At 37.7% G+C, this 19,014-nt stretch overlaps 2 protein-coding genes across 3 annotated transcripts; both read left to right on the plus strand.

The window, feature by feature from the left end:
* The first annotated feature begins 1,456 nt into the window (after nt 1-1,456).
* On the plus strand, nt 1,457-13,079 carry LOC131783197 (uncharacterized oxidoreductase YjmC). 2 transcript variants are annotated; one of them, XM_066159666.1, is made up of 12 exons: nt 1,457-1,697; nt 3,467-3,579; nt 4,162-4,237; nt 4,599-4,660; nt 5,060-5,113; nt 5,552-5,650; nt 6,138-6,203; nt 6,779-6,848; nt 7,899-8,017; nt 8,965-9,060; nt 9,951-10,061; nt 10,945-13,079. In XM_066159666.1, the coding sequence occupies exons 1-12, from the start codon at nt 1,457-1,459 to the stop codon at nt 10,990-10,992; spliced, it is 1,155 nt and encodes a 384-aa protein (XP_066015763.1). In that variant the 3' UTR covers nt 10,993-13,079. The 2 variants fall into 2 exon arrangements, with proteins under 2 accessions (XP_066015763.1, XP_066015764.1); XM_066159667.1 differs by lacking the exon at nt 1,457-1,697 and adding an exon at nt 3,066-3,207.
* A 1,255-nt stretch (nt 13,080-14,334) lies between these two features.
* On the plus strand, nt 14,335-18,700 carry LOC131783362 (golgin subfamily A member 6-like protein 7). Its single transcript, XM_059100098.2, has 2 exons — nt 14,335-14,804; nt 16,755-18,700. The coding sequence occupies exons 1-2, from the start codon at nt 14,546-14,548 to the stop codon at nt 17,780-17,782; spliced, it is 1,287 nt and encodes a 428-aa protein (XP_058956081.2). The 5' UTR covers nt 14,335-14,545; the 3' UTR covers nt 17,783-18,700.
* The last annotated feature ends 314 nt before the right edge of the window (nt 18,701-19,014 follow it).

Raw genomic sequence — 19,014 nt, forward strand, 5'->3', positions numbered from 1 at the left:
CGCGAGGTCAAGGGTGAATGGTACAAACACTGAGATGGACTGGAGCGAGTGGATTGAGAAGCCAAGAGTGTTTTCGTATGTTGCGTTGGTAAAAAGGCGTGTGTATTTGGAGTCGTAATCGAAAATTAATTTTGAGGAGAGGTTTTGAAGAACGCATCAGTGTCACTGGGCATTTAGTAGAGGTTGAAAGTGCAAATATCTTGAGGCGAGGGCGAGGCAAGCGCGAGGCGCGAATCACGCGCGATGGTAGGAGAAAGTATATATATATGGTTTTTTTTGTGCTCCAATAGCAAAAAAAAAAGATGCGCCAGTTCTGTGGGCTGTTCTACAGGCTATTCCTACTCAAAAAGACCAAGAGGGGAGCGTCAGCTCCCGAACAGCAGCTGTTTATTAAGCCCACTTTCCTCGTTCAAGTGTGAATCTGCGCGCGTGCGTGTGCAGCGTGGGATCAGAGCCCTCTTACATAAACCGGCCGGTATAGACATATTTAACCCATAAATTCCGATTAGCCTCTCATTTTCTTTTTTACCCTTTTCTTTTCTCTTTTTCTTTCCTTTTTACTTTCAGTGTTTATTCACCTTGAACTGAAACACTTTACGCTCTTTCTTAAAAATATTCTTTGTTGGTGGGAACAACGGGGTCTGTCCCAGCTTTATTCCGCCTACATCTGAAGCTAAAGCTCTACTCTGATTTCAATCACGCATGACCCGCTTTTCTCGTTGCTGCCTCGACAAGGTCGACTTCCCATCGAGAGAATTGACTCATGCTTGCAACGCTGCGACTTAACCAATGGGCTTATTACACACTTCATACATGCAGGGTTTACTTGAAACTTGCTTAGCTGCCTCTATGTTAGGAATGCCATTTCATTCTATACACCAGCTCCTTCAATTGCCTGTCAACAGTTAGCAGAAGCTTTCCGTCGAGCTTCAAAGAGAGGAATCCTTCTCGAATTTTGCCAATCATGTGACAGTAGACTGGTGATAATGAAGCAATTTTCGGTTAATAATCCGGGATTGCTTTGGTCTTGCTTTACTACGCTCTGTGATTGGTCCAGGTAATTCGCACCACTCTCTCGACCAATGAGATGCAAAAGTAAAACCAATCACTTCTGGGTCGCCCGCGTTTTCCCGTGCCTTAGGCAATTTGATTGTTTTTATTTTGAGTTCTAATTGGCTCCTAAAGGTATTTCCCTTCCTTTCTTCTGATTGGACATCGTGATTACTCAATCGAAAAGCGCTCTACTAATATAAGAAATAGAGATGATTATGATGTTGGAAGCTTATCTTGCGGAAACATTTAACTCAAAAGTTAAGCCATCGGTAGATTAGGAAAATCATTTCATTGTAGCTAATGTTGCACTGGATAAAGAAGAATGAAATAAAATCGATTGTCACATGACTACAAAACACCTGTTACATCCCACTACCCTCCCCCACGGGCGTATTGCTCCAAGATGGCGGGACTAGTCGGTCGAACAATTTGTAGCCGTCGTTTAGTCGGAAAAATTCGTTACTTGCACACGAGCAGAAAACATTTTGACCAGTATAAATGCGTGGCTGTTAATGAAGTAGAATCCTTTGTAGAGCGATGTATGAGCGCAGTGGGAACACCTTTAGAACATTGCAAAGCTTTGGCGCAAGTTCTCGTTGCCGGCGACGCGAGAGGTCATTTCAGCCATGGGCTCAATAGACTAGGTGAGTTCTGGTCAGAGTGGATGTATTTGCAATTAGAGAGGAATAAGAAATGGTTAAATTAAGCCAGATCATATTCGTGCACATTTGATTAAATTGTGCACGAGCCATAGGCATGTTTGCATTGCGTGCAGACATAATCCCACTTTTAACGACAATAGAGACCCATCGGTATCAGCTGCTAGTTTGAAAACCACGTAACATAGCTATGCAGCATTAGAATTAAGATTAATAAGAATTAAAGGGCCGGTTATAGCAGATAAAAGTTTATTTATTTCCTTTTTTTAAAATTTATTTTGAACTAGTAATCCAACTGTAGTATCTATATTTTTAAGTTGTGACCTTTTTATAGACACTCAAAAATTATCCAGAGTTATTGACCGGACTTTGTCCAAAACGGAAACTCCCTTCTTATTAGGCCCTATGATTAGATGAGTGGAGACATCTTTCTTTCCATAAATTTTTGGAGAGAAGAGAGCTTACCTGCAGGTACCTTATTGTGAAAAAAAAATTCAAACGCCCTCTCTATTAGGAAACCATCCCAACCTAGAAATGGATAAAAAGGCTATTGAATACAGAGTTGAATAAAATTATTGGCTTTTTTTGTTGTTTTTTCGAGGCAGAAATAATATAAAAAATGTCCACAAATATAGCCTTAAGAACCAACACCCTAGGGGTGTTAACATTAGCATCAGAAATTGGAAATTCTCCAGCCCATATGCAGAATTCTCCTCCTTAAATTTGATGACTAATGCTTTTCTTTTATTCAGATATGGAGAATATTCACCTGTTATGTCACACTTTTCTCCTTCAAATACACTTTATTTTTGTCTTTGTTGATTTAAAGAAAATGCTGCAAATTCTTCTTTCCACCCATAATTTCAGAGCACAGCACAATGTTAGGAAAGCCACTTAAATAGCCAAAGTGTAATATCAGCTGATATGATCTAGGAAAACTGGGTGTGGTAAACATTGTAAACGATGGCTGGTAAGCCTGTGGAAAATTTATGTGGAAGGGCAAATCTTGTCTCTTTTAACTGATGTTTTCATGATTAGAACAAATTCACAACTTTAAAATATTTCTGGTGGAAACATTACGGAATCGCACCCATTGAAAAACGTCGCATGGGAAAATGCAAATAAGCTAGAAAATAGAAAGAGAGTATGCATAACCTCATTCAGGCCTGTCAATCGGACTGTCAATCATGTAATCCCCTGTGTATGCCGTGTTCACAAGTATTGTTTCTTGCTCAGACAACCGAAACGTAGCACTATTCATCAAAGAAGAATGGATGCAATTAGTAGCGTTATCTTGACATGGCTACATTGTTTAAAAATCGGTCAGATGTAAAAATTACATTACCATTTAAATGTTGGGTTTTTAATTTGTGTTAAGACTGAAATGTGGTAGATTTACAAGGTTTGACCATCAATTTCGCCATGAAAGAAAAACAACAGTACAGAAATATTCTTTTTTAACCTGTTATTGCCATCAGTTTCGGATAACATGTCGGTAAAGTCTATTTACTTTTCGAAAAGCTTAAGTATATGTTGTAAATTCCCGCTCCACATAAGTACATGTTCAGTTCCAACTCAGTTTTATCATAACACCATTTCATTTCATTTCATCACTTTCAAACAATACTAATTGCTCCAATTGTGTCTCCATTGTCTCTAAACAGACACAAAACTGTGTATACACAGTTGTATACACAGTTTATTTAACAACTGGCAGGAATGCTATTGCATTTAATTTTCTCATTTAATTTTAGAAATGTATGTCCATGATATAAATGTGGGCTCCACAGTTATAAATGGAGATCCTGAAATTGTCAGAGAAACCAGTGCTACAGCACTTGTTGAGGGAAACAATCTTCTGGGGCCAGTAAGTGTGCTCTAAAATTTTACTCTGTTGTTATCCTTTGACCCCAAAGTGGCCAATATCAGTATATATTACTTCACTGAATTCTGACCCAGAAGTAAACAATCTAGCTGTATATTACCCCAATAGGTGAATGCCATTGTTTTTGTTTATCTTTTTGGCTCTCTGAAAAGCCAGGCACAAGTTAAATTCCCATGTGCACTTTTAATTGCACATAATGCTCTGAATCGCTTTCCTTTGATCAAAAAGGACTGTTTTTTAAATTCATCTTTGGAGAAGACTTTAACTCATATGTACTGGTGTGAGGATTTTTCAACATCAAGAGAAATTTCATATCTCCAGGCAGCTGTGTAATATTCCTTTTATTATGCAAATGTCAATGAAATACTAAATCATTTCACAAGGAGCAATTTTTATATGTAACATAGCGACAGTGGTCTTTCATGTGTGCAGATAACATGTTATCTTCATGAATGAAGATGTGGTGTTTTGTGTGCAGGCTTACTTGGTACTTCATTACTGTTTATATATTGAAAAGAAATCTTGAATTTGAAATCTCTGTATCTGCTTTATTCTACATAACAGGTTGTCGGAAACTTTTGTAATGATTTAGCCATGAAGAAAGCTCAAGAGACAGGAATTGGCTGGGTTGCTTGCAAAGGTTAGGAGATTAACTAGCTTTTTTAATTATTAATATGTCAATTGCATTATGATCCATTTTTGTGTCTAATTTCAGTCTGTCACACCTGTTTTTAATGTCAATATGAGGGGTAAATTTCTTAAAAGGATTTAAACTAGTACCAGACAACTGTCCAAAAAATATGACCAATTACTGTCATGGTTTAGTCATTTGGCTACCAATTGTTGTGCGATGGAATCAGCAATAATCATGATACCAACTTGACTTTTGCTATTAATAGGAACTTGGTACAGCTTAGTGAACTTGATGTGCTGCTTTTGTTGGATAGTTCATTGGTACTCATTTTGCAGAGAAATTAGTTAATATTTTGTCACTATTGCAGGTTCTAACCATTATGGTATTGCTGGTTGGTATACAATAAAAGCAGTGGAGAAAGGACTTATTGTAAGTAAATTGTGATTCTCTCTCATTTTGCAATCATTAATTGCCAACAAAGCTGAATCTTGATTTTATGATTGTCTTTTTGTGTGATCCATTTTGGATTTTAATGGTGTGGTGGAACTGAAAAATTAGCTTCACACTTCAACTCCTAGAAGGGATTGACATGTAACTTCTTCATATGATACCTGTACAGTGTCTAGCAAACAGGTAATGAGAATACTCAAACTTATCAGGTAGAAGTTGTTATCTTAAACTAACACCAAATTCTTGTAATAATTTACATTAAGGAAATGTACAACAGTTGGAGGGAGAATTAACAATCAGATCTTGGGATTTGAAAGGTTAAATGTGAAGTCTTGGCCTGTACATGGATTTTGTCCTAATTTATATTTGTTTTCCTAGGGGATGAGTTTTACCAACACATCACCATTGGTTGTACCCACAAGAGCACGTCAGGTACAAAGGCTTTTTCATTTTTTTTTGTGTGTGTTTTAAGTTAAGCTAGATTCTGCATCTAGCTATTGTTAGCTTGCTGGACTAGTGGTTCCTGACAAGGGTAATCATGCTTAGCTTTTGGGAAAGACTTTTTATTCTCTTACTGTCCCTTGGCATCCACAAGTTGAAATGGGTGCCCATGATCTGCAGGAGAATCCTAATATAATTATTGGAGAGTGCATGGGAGTGTAATGTCTTTTAAAAGACAGAATTGTTTCAGCCAGCGCCAAATGACCATGGAACACAAATTCCAATGTGGCAACCTTTCACTGAAAATATTATTGAACTATTTGTTACAGTGACTCAAATGGTCACAGCTTGGAGTACCGCTTGGAAACAGAAAGACCTGTGACAGAATTCAACTTATACTTGAAAAATCTTTAAATGTGCATTTTTCAGGCTACTTTGGGAACCAACCCTTTGTCAGTAGCTGCACCAGCTAAAAATGGTGACAGCTTTGTTCTTGACATGGCAACAAGTGCAGTGGCTCTTGGAAAGGTGAGACCACAAGATAAATTGCGATAATCGTGAGATAGGAGTTAGGATTGTTTACTTAATTTAAGTAGTTAGAAATTTAGTCATTAACTGATCATTTTTGATATCCTGAACAATTGTTTTTTTGCTATTTTCTAATACTTTCTCTGCATATTAGCATGTACTGCAAGGGGCCTACTCAGCCTCAGTAAGCTGAGTTGAAATTAAGTTACTTCCTTACTTGCTTATCAGAGCTCAGGAAATAAACTGCCTTGATCAAAAGGTGGCCAAGGTTTTGTTTTATGATGAGCACAAATATATTGTCATTAGAAAAATAGTCGATTGTTTGGTTTTTTGGATAAATTTTTTTTTTGACAAACTATAATGGATAATGTTAAAAACAGTCACTTACTGGTGGTCCAAAAAAGAATTTTCAGAATTATTACCGCATTCTATACAAAACAATTACATTTGTAAATGCCAATGGTGTTCGACTGGTCTGTTGTTTTAGATAGAAATGGCAGATCGAAAGGGAGTTGAAATACCACATGGATGGGCAGTGGATTCAAAAGGATTGGTAAGAAGACTAATAATTCAAATTTCAGAAGCAAAACTTTCAGTAAATATTCTCTATATATATTTGAGATATTTTAAGTTAGAGTTTGAGCTTGATGAAATTTTTAGCTCTTTTAAGGGAAATTTTTATCAATGGTAACTTTTGTAAAGTTATGTTGCAATCTTTACCAAAAGTACTTGTTACTGTAATTGGATTTTTCTGTCTAACAAATGAGGTTATTTGACCTCAAAATGACATTATATGATATTCTGAATTATTCTTGCATTTTCATTTGTTCTTACTTATGATCTTTTGGAGGAAAGATGCATATATGGTGTCACCATTAACAATATTTTGCTCTTTTATCTTATAAAACAAACTGGTTCCATGTTGCCATGGGTCTGTTCAGTAATGAAAGATCACAGAAGACATCAAAATGTGTAAGAACATTTGTGACACACTCAGCTGTGCCTTTTGTGCTTTTTTTTTTTTTTTCTGACCACATTTTGACATCATCTGTAGTCTGTTACTGAACACATGCATGGCAACATGGAATCTACTTGTTTTCTATCTGATAATTTTTTTTTTCATCATAGGAAACTGTCAATCCCGAAAAAGTTTTATCAGGAGGAGGACAACTGCCACTTGGTGGAACAGAAATAACAAGTATGATAACATAATTAACAGCCTAATTTAACTCTTCTGGTGTATGAGAAGCCCTTGTTGAATTTAATTAAGCATTCCCTAGGGAGGAAACTATGCTTTGCCAATTTTGTGGTGGGTAATTGGAGAAAATGACTGATTGTATGACTTAACCCTTTATCCCCTATGAGTGACCAAGACAGAATTTCTTCTTACAATATCAATACAATATCAACCAGATAAGTGATGAGAATAAAGTAAAATATCAATTTGGGAATAATTAGTTGATCCAGTACTAAATTCTCTAAACTAACATTGTAAGAATTGTATGGCTGACAGTAAGGAGAATTACAAATTTGATGTGGGAGGTAATGAGTTAAATCCCAACTTTGATTGTAATTCTCCCATCTAGCTGCTACACATTTCCTTGTTACTTAGTTACTAGAATTTTATGTTAGATCAAGATAACAACTTCTACCTGATAAGTTTGAGTATTCTCATTACCTGTTTGCTGGATAATGTATGGATATTACAGGGAGAAGTTACATGTTAATCACTTCAGGAAATTATACTTTGTAAATCACTCTATGCTAGATTTATTCCCTTTTACCCTGTCTTATTTGCTTTCCAATTGGTAATTAAAATTATTAATGGCAGATCTTTAGATTTTCAGCTAAAATTTGTGGTAATTTTGTAATGACAGTTTATCTCATTCTTGGGTACTTTTGGGTGGTTGATTTTTTATTGCTGGAACTAACAGCTGATCCCAATGCGATCATTATTATCATCATGTCTGCTAATCAGGGCAAACAACACTCTTTAGTCGTTAGTGCAGGATGAAAGGGCCCCAGACGCTTTTAGATGAGGTGCAGATTTTACCCAATTGATTTTCCCATAAATTGTGACTTACTAATAAGCTTTCACTTATTCTTGATTGGTAAGAAACCATCACCCATCTTTATGATTATGTGTTAAAAGGCTGAATATTATTATTTTATTTTTCGGCATTGAATTTTGCAAAGTGACATAGGGAAAGTACTCATGGCTTTCTCATGTGGGTGTTGTTGATTGCAGGTGGTTTCAAAGGATATGGTTTAGCAATGATGGTTGAGGTGGTTTGTGGCATCCTGGCAGATGCTGCATTTGGTCCCAATGTAAGAAAGTGGAAGGGTGATGACAGGGTGGCTAATTTAGTAAGTACTGGTGCTTTCTCTACTTTTATTGCTTATGTTGTCTTGTGAAAAGACAAATGACATTGTATTTATATACTACCAAGGAAAGGTCTTTGGGAGGGTGCTAGATTTTACAAGCAAAGATGGTTTCAATGCATCTTAAAAAGAGGCCCTTACTGTATATGAATTGAGTAAAATTCAAAAAAGGCAAGGCTCCATTTTTGTCAAGTTTACCTGGAATGATTAACCTGGATCCAGTTGTTGTCAAGGAAATGTGCTGCGCTATCCACCAGATTGAATTTATCCAGTGGTTAGCATTATCCAACCTTTGAACAATTGGGGTGTGGTCCAATTTTGCCAAATCATGCCCCTTTTGACCTTTTTTGTGTTCACACTTCAGAGAGTTGAATCCGTTTTAAGGTTAATTCTTCAGAAATAAGAATCACTCTTAGTGGAGAGTCATGGGCTGAACTCCCAATATACAGAGATGGGTACAACTTGACAAGTGTGCAAAGCCATGGTACTCTTTGTGCTCCACATGTTGTTGTGTTTAAGCACAGAATAACATCACTACACCATGGATTTAAAATGGCCAACCAAACTTTAATATACACTACTAAATCCTAAAGCTACAATTGACCAACATGCATGCAGCTTACTGTTACATAACATACCTTACCTAACCTTTGCCCTTAATCATGTTCCCTATTTTTCTATTGTATTTTCCTAGTTCATTAACACAGTACTATTAATAACACATGATTGCCTCTAAACTTTGTAGCTTCCATGAGCAAGGTTATGCTCTGGCATTGACAAATACCTCTCTAGAAAATAGACTTTTGCTGTTCTATGGGCTGAGTAAATTCCTGTCAAGTGCTAAACCTTTTTTCCTTCTCAGCTACCTGTAATTAATCTCTTTTTATAACTTCAATATGTCTACTAATTATTTGAATTGATGTTACATTCAGGGTCAGTGTTTTGTTGCTGTTGATCCTAAAGCATTTTCTGAAGGGTTTGAGGACCGCATGCAGTCACTTATGGATCATTGCAGAAATCTGCAACCGGTAAAACCATTTTATTTAGCTTCTCATGCTAAAAAATGCACCCAACTTTGGTTTTACTGATATTATGGATTAACTTTTGAAAGCCTGTCAAGTACTGTGCCTGACCCTTTTCTATGGCTCTGTATAATATCTTAAGGCCTCACCCCTCTTGTTCAACATCTTGAGTTGTTCAACCTTCTTAAATTTGACAACATACATTGGCTCATGTCTCCCTAATCGTGTAGTGTAGGTAATTAACCCTTTAACTCCCAGATCAAATTTGTAATTCTCTTTACTGTCAACTTACAATTCTTATAATGTTTATTCAGAGAATTTAGTATTGGATCAACTAATTATCCCCAAATTGATATTTTTCTTTATTCTTGTCAATTATCTGGTTGATATTGTATTGATATTGTAAGGAGAAATTCTATCTTAATTAATTCTTCTGGGTTTAGTTGTTCAAATGGTGGATAATGCTATCCATTGGATAAATCACTATGCTGTGGAGAGGAGTTAACAAATGAAAACTGTGCTATCCACAGGAGAGATTTATCCAGTGGACTGCATTGTCCACCTTAGCACCACTGGAACCAGGCCAGCTTACCAATCACCCAGTCATTCTGTCAGATCAGCCAGTGAGCCTGTCAGCTGGTTTGATCTTCAGTCAGTTGCCCGTTTTTCTTTTGCAAATCCCTCAGTCTCTGTACAGGTTGCATGTTCTCCCTTAATAATTTCTGTATCAGACAAGTCTTTCTTAATATATGATGACATCTAAGACCATGGCACTTGATGATTTTGCCAACTGAGGAAGCTCTTTTAGGGAAACAGTTATTGCCTCTCAAAGGCCCACACCCTGTGAGAGAAAAAAAATTTTGTTCAATATTGACTGCAGCATTATAATTCCACAGGCAGAGGGTGAGACCACTGTGCTTGTAGCAGGAGACCCAGAGAGGGCCCACATACAAAAAGTGAAAGAAGATGGTGGTATTCACTATCATGTTAATTTGCTGGAAGCTATGGTATGTTAGCATAGATATGCCTGTTAAATCATTTTGATCAATTAATGAAATGCCGGCATTGCAAAGTAATGAACTACTCATTTTTCCGTCTTGGTGAAATCCCAAAATTCTTCCCATATCAAAATAGCTACCAGTCTATCTTTACTCTGCCCAGTAGACATACTGCACCATTCAGATCTTTAAATAAGGAGATAAAAATTTCATTGTGGTAACTAGGTTTATCAGTGTGGCAGTTTTTCTTTTCAAAAATTTTCTTGTTTAAAAAAAAAAATTATAGACATTACTAAGGTCAATTTCAAATATCCTGTTGTCAGCTCTCAAAGATAAAATTGTTATCCATGCACTGCAATGTTGTATCCCCCATCAGTAACACAGACCCTCTTTTCTCTCCTTTAACCCTTTCAATTCCAAGATCTGAAAGTAAATTCTCCCCTCCAGCTGCCTTGCATTTCCTTGTAAATTATTGACAAGAATTTAGTGATAGATCAGAGTAATAAATTCTTCCTGATAAGTTTGAGTATCCTCATTACCTTTTTGCTGGATAATGTACAGATATTAAAGGGAGAAGTTATTGGTTAATCACCTCTGGGAGTTGAAAGGTTAACTCTAATACCTCAGGTGATTAAAATGTTACTTCTCCACACAATTTCATTACATCATCTAGGAAGCTGGTGATGAGGAAAAAACAAATGTGGTAAAGGGGATATAACCACTCTTTTATTAATAACACCAAGTCTTCTTACTATCATGATAAAGCAGCACATAGCAGCTAGATGGGAGAGCTACAAAGCAGATCATAAGAGCTAAAGAATGAAATGTTTAAATTATGAATACATTTAGTAATATTAAATTACTTTATTTCTTTCTCTCCTCTTTATTCTAGGACAAGCTTGCCGACCAACTAGGTGTGCCATGCATGCTAACAAAGTAATACCACTCACACATACATGACATTACTCTTGTCTTAAAGAAAATATATTTTACCAATGACTTATATGTATGCGCCAAAGGATCAACTTATTTTTAGACAAAGTATTTAACCATCACAAAACATACTCAAGAGCTAAAGTGCCACTTTAAGAAAGGGGCACCAAAGAGTTAGGAAATTACTGTACCTACCAAAAAGGGAAATTAGGACTAAATTAGTGTTTTATTACAAATCTTTCTATGTGCTTAGCTCATTTTTCTCATATAACTTGGCTTGTATGCCAGGCCTGTGATAATGCCACTGTGTTATTGGTTCTGGTACTTGCTGAGTTGTACGATTTGCAGTACATCAGAAGTACCATTACACTATTTCAAAATCAATGGTTTGAGTGCAGAGATATCCACCAATAATGTGATCATTTGGGTGAATGTCTTTAGATGGCAACAGTGAATGACATCTTGACAATCTGAGTCAAAAGTTACAGTCATTGTTAAGTCTGATGATACGACTGCAAAGTGACAGTCAAATGATACTAATTGTTGATACTAAACCCAAAAGTACATTTTTCTATTCACTTAACATTTACAATTAACTAACAAAGGCACTCACAAAATGGTAAAAGGGACACACCTTAACAAAAATCAACATAGTAAAACTATGGTTGTAGAGAACCTTTGTGTCCAACAAATGTCACAGGTTTTGGGCTGATATGTGAAAAAAACTACACAATTTTGTATTTTAGGGTGCTTAAACAGAGATCAAAACCAATATATAGCAAGGGGGGTTCCAAAAGTGGCAGTTAAACCACCCTCCCCCCTTCCCAACTAGTAGCTTTGTAGATAAAGAGCTCTCATGTACAATACCCAAACAACCTGACATGTCCCCAACTGGTGGTGAGACACTAGTATGGGACTGCCACCCCTTAGTTTTGTTAAGAAAAGTGATATTTGTTGAGTGAAACAACCTGCCATGCCCCAAAATGTCAGTAAAATACTAGCACTTGTGTAGGAAAGCAATCTGAAATACTCCATAATGTCAGTAAGACTCAAATGCAAAACAACACTCACCCCCCCCCCCCCTTCTTACCACCCTTGTTAGGATGAATCGATCATCTCTCATGGTGAAGCATCTAACAGGTCCCCAAAGGTCGGTAAAATATATCTCAATTGTTTCCAGCTTTGTCAATGAATATTAATAATTTACAACAATACCCCCAAATGTCAATAAGATGTTAGTGTAGAACTGAACACCCCCCCCCCCCCACACACACACACACTTTTCTTTCTAAGCTTTGTTTAGAGTGATAATTTGCTATAATAGAGCACCCTAGCCTTTTTATACTTGTATGATACCGTAGTGTGTGATTCCTTCATCTTAGCTTTTTCTAAGAAAAAATAATTTACAAAAAAAGATTGAAACTATCTTATTTTCTTCAAAAGGAAAGTAAGAAAGTGGTGGAACCCCCCCTACCCCCACTTTCTCTACTGTACTACAAAAAATTGATAACAAATTTATTTGATGAAAACAACCAGGTATGTGCCCTAATGCTGGTAAAATCTTGGTGTCAAACCCCATCCTCGCATATACCCCCATGGGAGGTCCTGGGGTGCCCGTGAATTTCCCCGCGCTCTTTGTAAGTCTTTTTTAAAGAAAACAACCTACAATATTTAATTAGTGAGAACTGATGAGTACACACAGTTTGACCCCCCATTGAAAAATCGTGGCTATGCCCGTGTACCCTTGGCAAATGTCATAGGAAAATTAACTAGTAGATGTTTGGAAAATAAATACAGACATGGCAAGGGTATCAGGCACGTGATCACTTTTACTGTAGAATCATGCATATATCCTTGAAAAATGAGAACAGTGACTTGCAGAAACACTGAATCACTTAGTGATAGGAAAATGAAATCGTAGATAGGAATTAAATGTATACATGGCAAGGCTATTAAGCCGGAGATCCCTTTTATACGATTTTAGTATGAAGTAGGTGGTTCAAAGTGTATTGTAATTTATTTTAAAATAGTTGTGAATTAGCTTGGTAGGTTTATAAAAGATGATCTACTGGAAGTAAAAATGTTAGAGATTTAGCCTGCGTCGTATGTTCTTTGAGATAAATGCTTGGATATGCTTTGATATTGATGTTGAATGGGGATTAAGACAAATTCTTCCACATTCCACTGAGGCAAAGATCAAAACCAAGTATGGCTTGGTTTCGTGTTTGTGCGCACGGCGCTGGTTACAGACGTCTATGTCGAGTTCTCATTCACTGTGCATTTCGTTTTGTTGAACGCGATGAATATGCAGCAATAGGTTTTTCTTTCGTGTTTATCCTTAAATGATTTCAAGTTTTTCAGTTTGCTTCTCTGGTTCAGTTTTGGACATTTTATTCTTTAAGAAGGGGTGGGCCGCGTGAATAAAAAGTAATACGATGTAATTCATACATGGTGACGGTTCACGAAGACAAAACTTGGACTAACGCATGCGTGACGGAGCACCGACGGTTATTTGGGGCTGATCACGAACAACCCCGAGTTTCTAACTCGGTCTTCCTACAGAGCGCCTGAGTGAAAACTTAAGGGGGAAAATAGAAAACAGCCAAAGGACTCGGAGAACTCGCATCGCAGATTGAAAGTGGTTCCCATTTTTTTTAGAGTTGGGAATTGTCTAATAAAAGATTATGCTCAAAACTTTTCACTATAGGTCAGGAATCTGAGATATAAAATTGAATTTGAATTGGAGTTTGGCGTGGTTGGAGTATTTTACCGATATTTTAACAACGGCTTTAATTTAAAAATGGGGATGAAAGAGTTTATGGAAATTTTGGGTTTTGTTCAGTCGTATCTCGAGGCCCTAATTTTAGATGCAAATTTTGTGTTTGTGGGGTACATCTGTTAATAATAATAAAAAAGACTGTGGGAACAAAGCGTTTCCTCGGGCAAAATTCAAAATTTGAAATATTGTTTGTCGGTTAAGGAAGAGAGTGTCACTCAATTGTAGGCACGGCTAAGATAATTGATCTGTCGAGTCTCTTAAAATTGTAAACCCACCACTAATTTACTTATATTTTTAAGGTGTCGTACTTAAAACTTTCTCTTATACTAAAGAATTTCTCAATAAAGAATTAGTTCCGTAAAACATTTTAAAAAAATGAATGAATTAGGTAAAGAAAGTATCTCAGGCTATGTGATTAGTTAGCGCTAGTAATTTATTGGGATGTCAAAATGTGGCAGCTGTCCTCATATCGCCTAAAATACATGTCGATCTTTAAACAAACGTCGTTATAGCAACCTTTTGCAAAGTCATTTCAGCTGCTAATGTCTGCTTTAGTTGGCTTTTCTCAACTCACCTCGCTATCCAATCAATTATTGATAACAAACCACAGCAGGTCTGTATTCACCTAGCTAATGTTTGGAACGTTGTTGTGGGAACGTAGTGATATTTTCAGTAATAGCCCGTTGCGAAATGGGAAGCTTGTAGAATATATTGTACTGGGAAAGTTTCCTTCTACTCCACTGATAATATCACACTCGACGTTATGGCTTGAACGTGGAAAATGTCCGATAGGCCGGTTTTATGCGCAGCCTGTGACGAGCCCAGTCCCGGGCCAATAAGACGTTTATACTATCAGCCACGAAAACACGGTCCATTCTTTCCGATTCTGGAACAACAGAAAGTTGGGGTCAAAGCAAGTTTATTTTCCGGAGGACGAGTTGTCGTATGTACAGGCTGTGCCAGCCATTTGCAAAGACAGTGGATCGCATTCGAAAAAAGGTGGACTCCTTTGGAAAAACGAACCTACACACTCTTAGCAGGTAAATTCGATGTAATTAAATGAGTCTGAATTTATCACTGGATGAGATAATTTTGACATCTTTTCAGTTTATCAGAGGTTAAGTTATGAAATATAGATGTATCGTCTGGAGTTATTAATCACCAAAATAAGCGTGCGTTGACTAGAGCACGATAGTACAAACAAATGGTTGATACAGCTTTTCAGCTACCTATCAGTGACTCAGCAATGAATAATTATTTGTTATCGTAGCAAGTTATTTGCAAAGTTGCGTTGTAAAGTTGTAAAATTTGGGTTGCTCTACTGTAAAGTCAAAACTGTATCGTCTGTTCTCGATAGTTATCAATGTATGCTAGTCCTATACGCTAAAACTTCTAATAAAGGGGATATTGACGTTAAGACTTTAAAATGATTTTTTTCAAGCGTTATTCGGGCCAAAAAGAATCATTATTTGCATCATGGTACTTGTCAGAACGCGTCAAATACTTACGTCACTCTTCAAAATACCATACCATATGGGTGCCGTTTATAACTGCAAAAAAACTTTCGATTGGATCATCGCCACATCTGAGTACGAAAGACAACATCTATTCATTAGGATTTCCTTATCACGATATGATTAATTCGTGGGATACAGCCGTAATACAGGAAACGATTCAAAACATACTTTAAGAGTGATCAATCCTTTTTTTCAAACACGAAAACTCAATTGCAACTTGCTAGGCAACCGCACTTGTAAGGAACTCGCCAATACGAAAAGGTTTAAAAAAAAATTGATTTGCTCAAACGCTGTGTTAGAGAAATCTGTTATTGTGCGGTAGAATTTTTATAATTCCCAATACGTTTGGGCTTGACAGCTTTTTGCAATTGTAATGAGAGTTCATTTACTAGCACCATCTTGTTGAGAGGCATGAGTGTATGAATACATTTTCATTATGTAAAATATGTAAGCTGGAAAAGATTTGGGTCTATTTTCTGTCTAGAGATAGGGATTTGGCCCGAGAACATTTTGATAATCTCAAAGGAAGCAGTTTTGATCTTTAGCGTCAGAAACCAGAAAAACAATTTGAATCATAAATATAATATAAATGACAATTTATATAGCGCCCTATCCAAAAGCTCTAAGGTGCTTTACAATCAAACCAGAAGACGTGATAACTTGACTTTTAATAACACTACACGTAATAAGTGTGTAAAAACATCGGACCAGACGCGGGCGGCAAAGAAAGGCGATGTTTCTCAGCAGGGGTTTAAGAATTTGCGGGGCATCCCCGCAGGCTTTGATGCGCAAACTAAAGCAAGCGCACCATTAAAAAAGGGCTAGGCAAAATTTCGCGCTTGAGATCTTTTTGTGAACATCTGCATGCTCATCATAATCATAAATGGAGTATGGCCACTTAAGACATGCTTATTGAGTTTGGAGAGAAATTTGCTGGTGTCAAAAACATTTTTGAAAATTTGGGCAAAGGTGCGCATGCTCTTGGCTAGGTGTACGATGAACTATCGCAGGCTCCGCCAAATGATTACTCACATTGATTTCTAGAGCAATTTTCAATTGAGTGTCAAAGTGTCCGGGATTGCATAGGCTTTGCTCCACTTCGCTCTGTGATTGGTCCAGAAAACTTGCGCCACTCTCTAAACCAATCAGATGCAAACTAAAACTAATCATCACGACTTGGTCGCCCGCGTTTTCCCGTGCCTTCGGCAGTTTGTTTGTTTCCACTTTGAGTTCTCATTGGCTCTATGGGGTATTTTTCTTTCTTCTGATTGGTTGTTGTGAGTACTTTGGTTTTGGTTTAACGACATTCAATCGAAAAGCGCTTTTATCATGCATCAGTAATCGCTTGTTGATAATCAATTCGCAAAAAGATCATTTAACGTAAGTAAGTATATCACGATATTGGCATTTAGGGATAATTAAATCTCAGACTGACAACATTGAGTGGTGGTTTTCCTATTTGTGACATTTCAGCCAGCAGGGTGCCAAAGGGTGATGATTTCAGCGAAGCTGGCTCGCAGGACCACGCGGCCAAACTTCAGTGGCGCAAAGCCGCCAAATCACTAACAGTTCAACATCAAATCGTGGATAGCTTCCAACACACGTCACATGACGATGATCCGAGCCCCGTCAGCAGATTCAGAATGGCGGCTCAGAACGTCCAACACGAGAGAGAGGCGAACCCAGCTGGTTCTAGTCTCCACGATGTGGTTCAAATGGCGCGCGACGCAAATGCTGATTATGATACACCACGATCTGACAGAAACGCAGGAAACTTGCATCTTCCTGTTTTAGCGAGAAACTCTCCCGCAGAAAGACGCTTACCAGGGGGTACATCATCTGAATTTCAAGACCAGCTTCCTCAGAAATTACGCGAAAGCGCAGACATTTTGATACGAAAGGTGGCAGAAATTCAATACGAGGAAAATCTGCGACAGTCGCAAGAAACCATTCGTGAGGCGCTGGATCGAGTAAAAAAGTCACAAGACCGAGCGCAGTTTGTGAAGAGCCTGGGGCGCGATCTCAAAGAGCGACTTTACGGTGAACTTGAGTTCCGAGATGCCAACAGAAGTTTAACCGAGGAAAGACGAAAGAAAGCTGTTCAGGCGCTCAAAGACAACGATGACTCCAAACATAAGCAAATATTAAAAGAATTGGCCAAGGAGAAGGAATGGCAGCGGAAAACAGAAATCATGATTGCAACTCAGGAAAAGAGAATCGAAGAACTTCGACAAGAGATAAAGATAGAAATGCGGAGCATTATGGAAGAACAAAACAGGCATTACGAGGAACTGAAGCAAATGATGATAGATTCCAGAGCAATAGTACCTCATAACGGCAGTGACCACGCGTACGTGAGTCTTGATGGATCAACGCATTCTGGATCTAATCTGGAGGATCTTATTCCGAGTAGAAAGAGAAGGCGTAACAGGGAACCCAGTACAACTTCTGCCCTAGAGGAGCATTCTCGTGCAAGCACGCCAGAATATTATATCCAGTAGATCAGACGTTTTGATAGACAATTTTGTAAATTATTCATACCTTTTTATTCCCAGACTACCCCCTCCCCCCACCTTCACTATTCATGTACAGTATATATTCCTGCCATGGAAGAGACCCTATATGAATCACACACATTCTTCATGAAAACATTTCGGAGAAATTTAAATATAACAGAACAAAGCAATTCATCTGGAGGCGAGGTGGCAAGAACTATTATACGGCTCTTTCGCCAGAGAAGTAAAAATAATCGTTGTTAAATTTATCATAACGATTCATAAGCAAATCTTTGATTACCCTCGTAATAAAAAGCAGTCGAGAAAGTCTCAGAGGAAAATGTTCCCCCCAGCATACAACTTAAGATGAGGAGATAAGTCTACGATTGTTTCCTGATGAGAAACCTCTTCCGCATCAATGGGCATCACAACGCACTAAACGATCTTTGTGGTCAATCTTGGACATAGCTGGGGGTGGGGGAGGGGTTTAGTCCTTATACGAGAAAAAGGAACGCCTAATCGTAAGTGACAAGTGGCATAATTCCAATCGAGTGTCATAAGTATTCTAGAAGTGCTGTAGTTTTACCACACGAAACCCTGTGGTTGGTCCAAAAGACTCGCGTTGCCCTCTTAACTAATCATTTGCAAAACTAAATCCAATCGGGATCTTGTCACCTGCTTTTATCCGCGCACAATCCCAATCGAATGACAAAAGTGTTCTGGGATTGCAGACGTTTTCCTGCACTACTCTCTGTGATTGGTCCAGAAAACTAGCTTCACCTACTCAACCAATCGTTTTCAAAACTAAAAGCAATCGAGATTTTTGTCAATTGCTTTTATCCGCTCTTAACTCCAATCGAGTAATAAAAGTATTCTGGGATTGCAGAATTTTGCTGCACTACTCTCTGTGATTGGTCTAGAAAACTGACGTCACCCCCTCGACCAATTGTTTGGAAAACTAAAACCAATCGATATTTTTGTCGCACGCCTTTTTCCCGCGTTTAAGGTTGTTTAGGAGTCTGCGCATCGCTTTGAGTTCTTACTGGTTGAGTTGATATTTTCCTCTACTATATTTTGCCTTTCTGATGACCTTGTTTTTCGGTTTCAAGGAAATTAGTGAATTAGCTCCTCGGGGTACTTTCCATTCTTCTGATCAGCCGTTGAGATTACTCTAGTTTTGGTCTTACGACACTCGGTCGGAGAACGCTCTGTAAACTGCTGTGGGGAGGGTCGTTGAT

Source organism: Pocillopora verrucosa, chromosome 12, assembly GCF_036669915.1.
Source record: "Pocillopora verrucosa isolate sample1 chromosome 12, ASM3666991v2, whole genome shotgun sequence".
NCBI lineage: Eukaryota > Metazoa > Cnidaria > Anthozoa > Scleractinia > Pocilloporidae > Pocillopora > Pocillopora verrucosa.

Bases quoted from the DNA above. Each gene is read 5' to 3' on its own strand.
- LOC131783362 (XM_059100098.2), top strand. From the start codon at position 14,546: ATGTCCGATAGGCCGGTTTTATGCGCAGCCTGTGACGAGCCCAGTCCC. The intron at 14,805-16,754 runs GTAAATTCGATG...GTGACATTTCAG, and splicing joins AACCTACACACTCTTAGCAG to CCAGCAGGGTGCCAAAGGGT.
- LOC131783197 (XM_066159666.1), top strand. From the start codon at position 1,457: ATGGCGGGACTAGTCGGTCGAACAATTTGTAGCCGTCGTTTAGTCGGA. The intron at 4,238-4,598 runs GTTAGGAGATTA...TCACTATTGCAG, and splicing joins TGGCTGGGTTGCTTGCAAAG to GTTCTAACCATTATGGTATT. The intron at 4,661-5,059 runs GTAAGTAAATTG...TTGTTTTCCTAG, and splicing joins CAGTGGAGAAAGGACTTATT to GGGATGAGTTTTACCAACAC.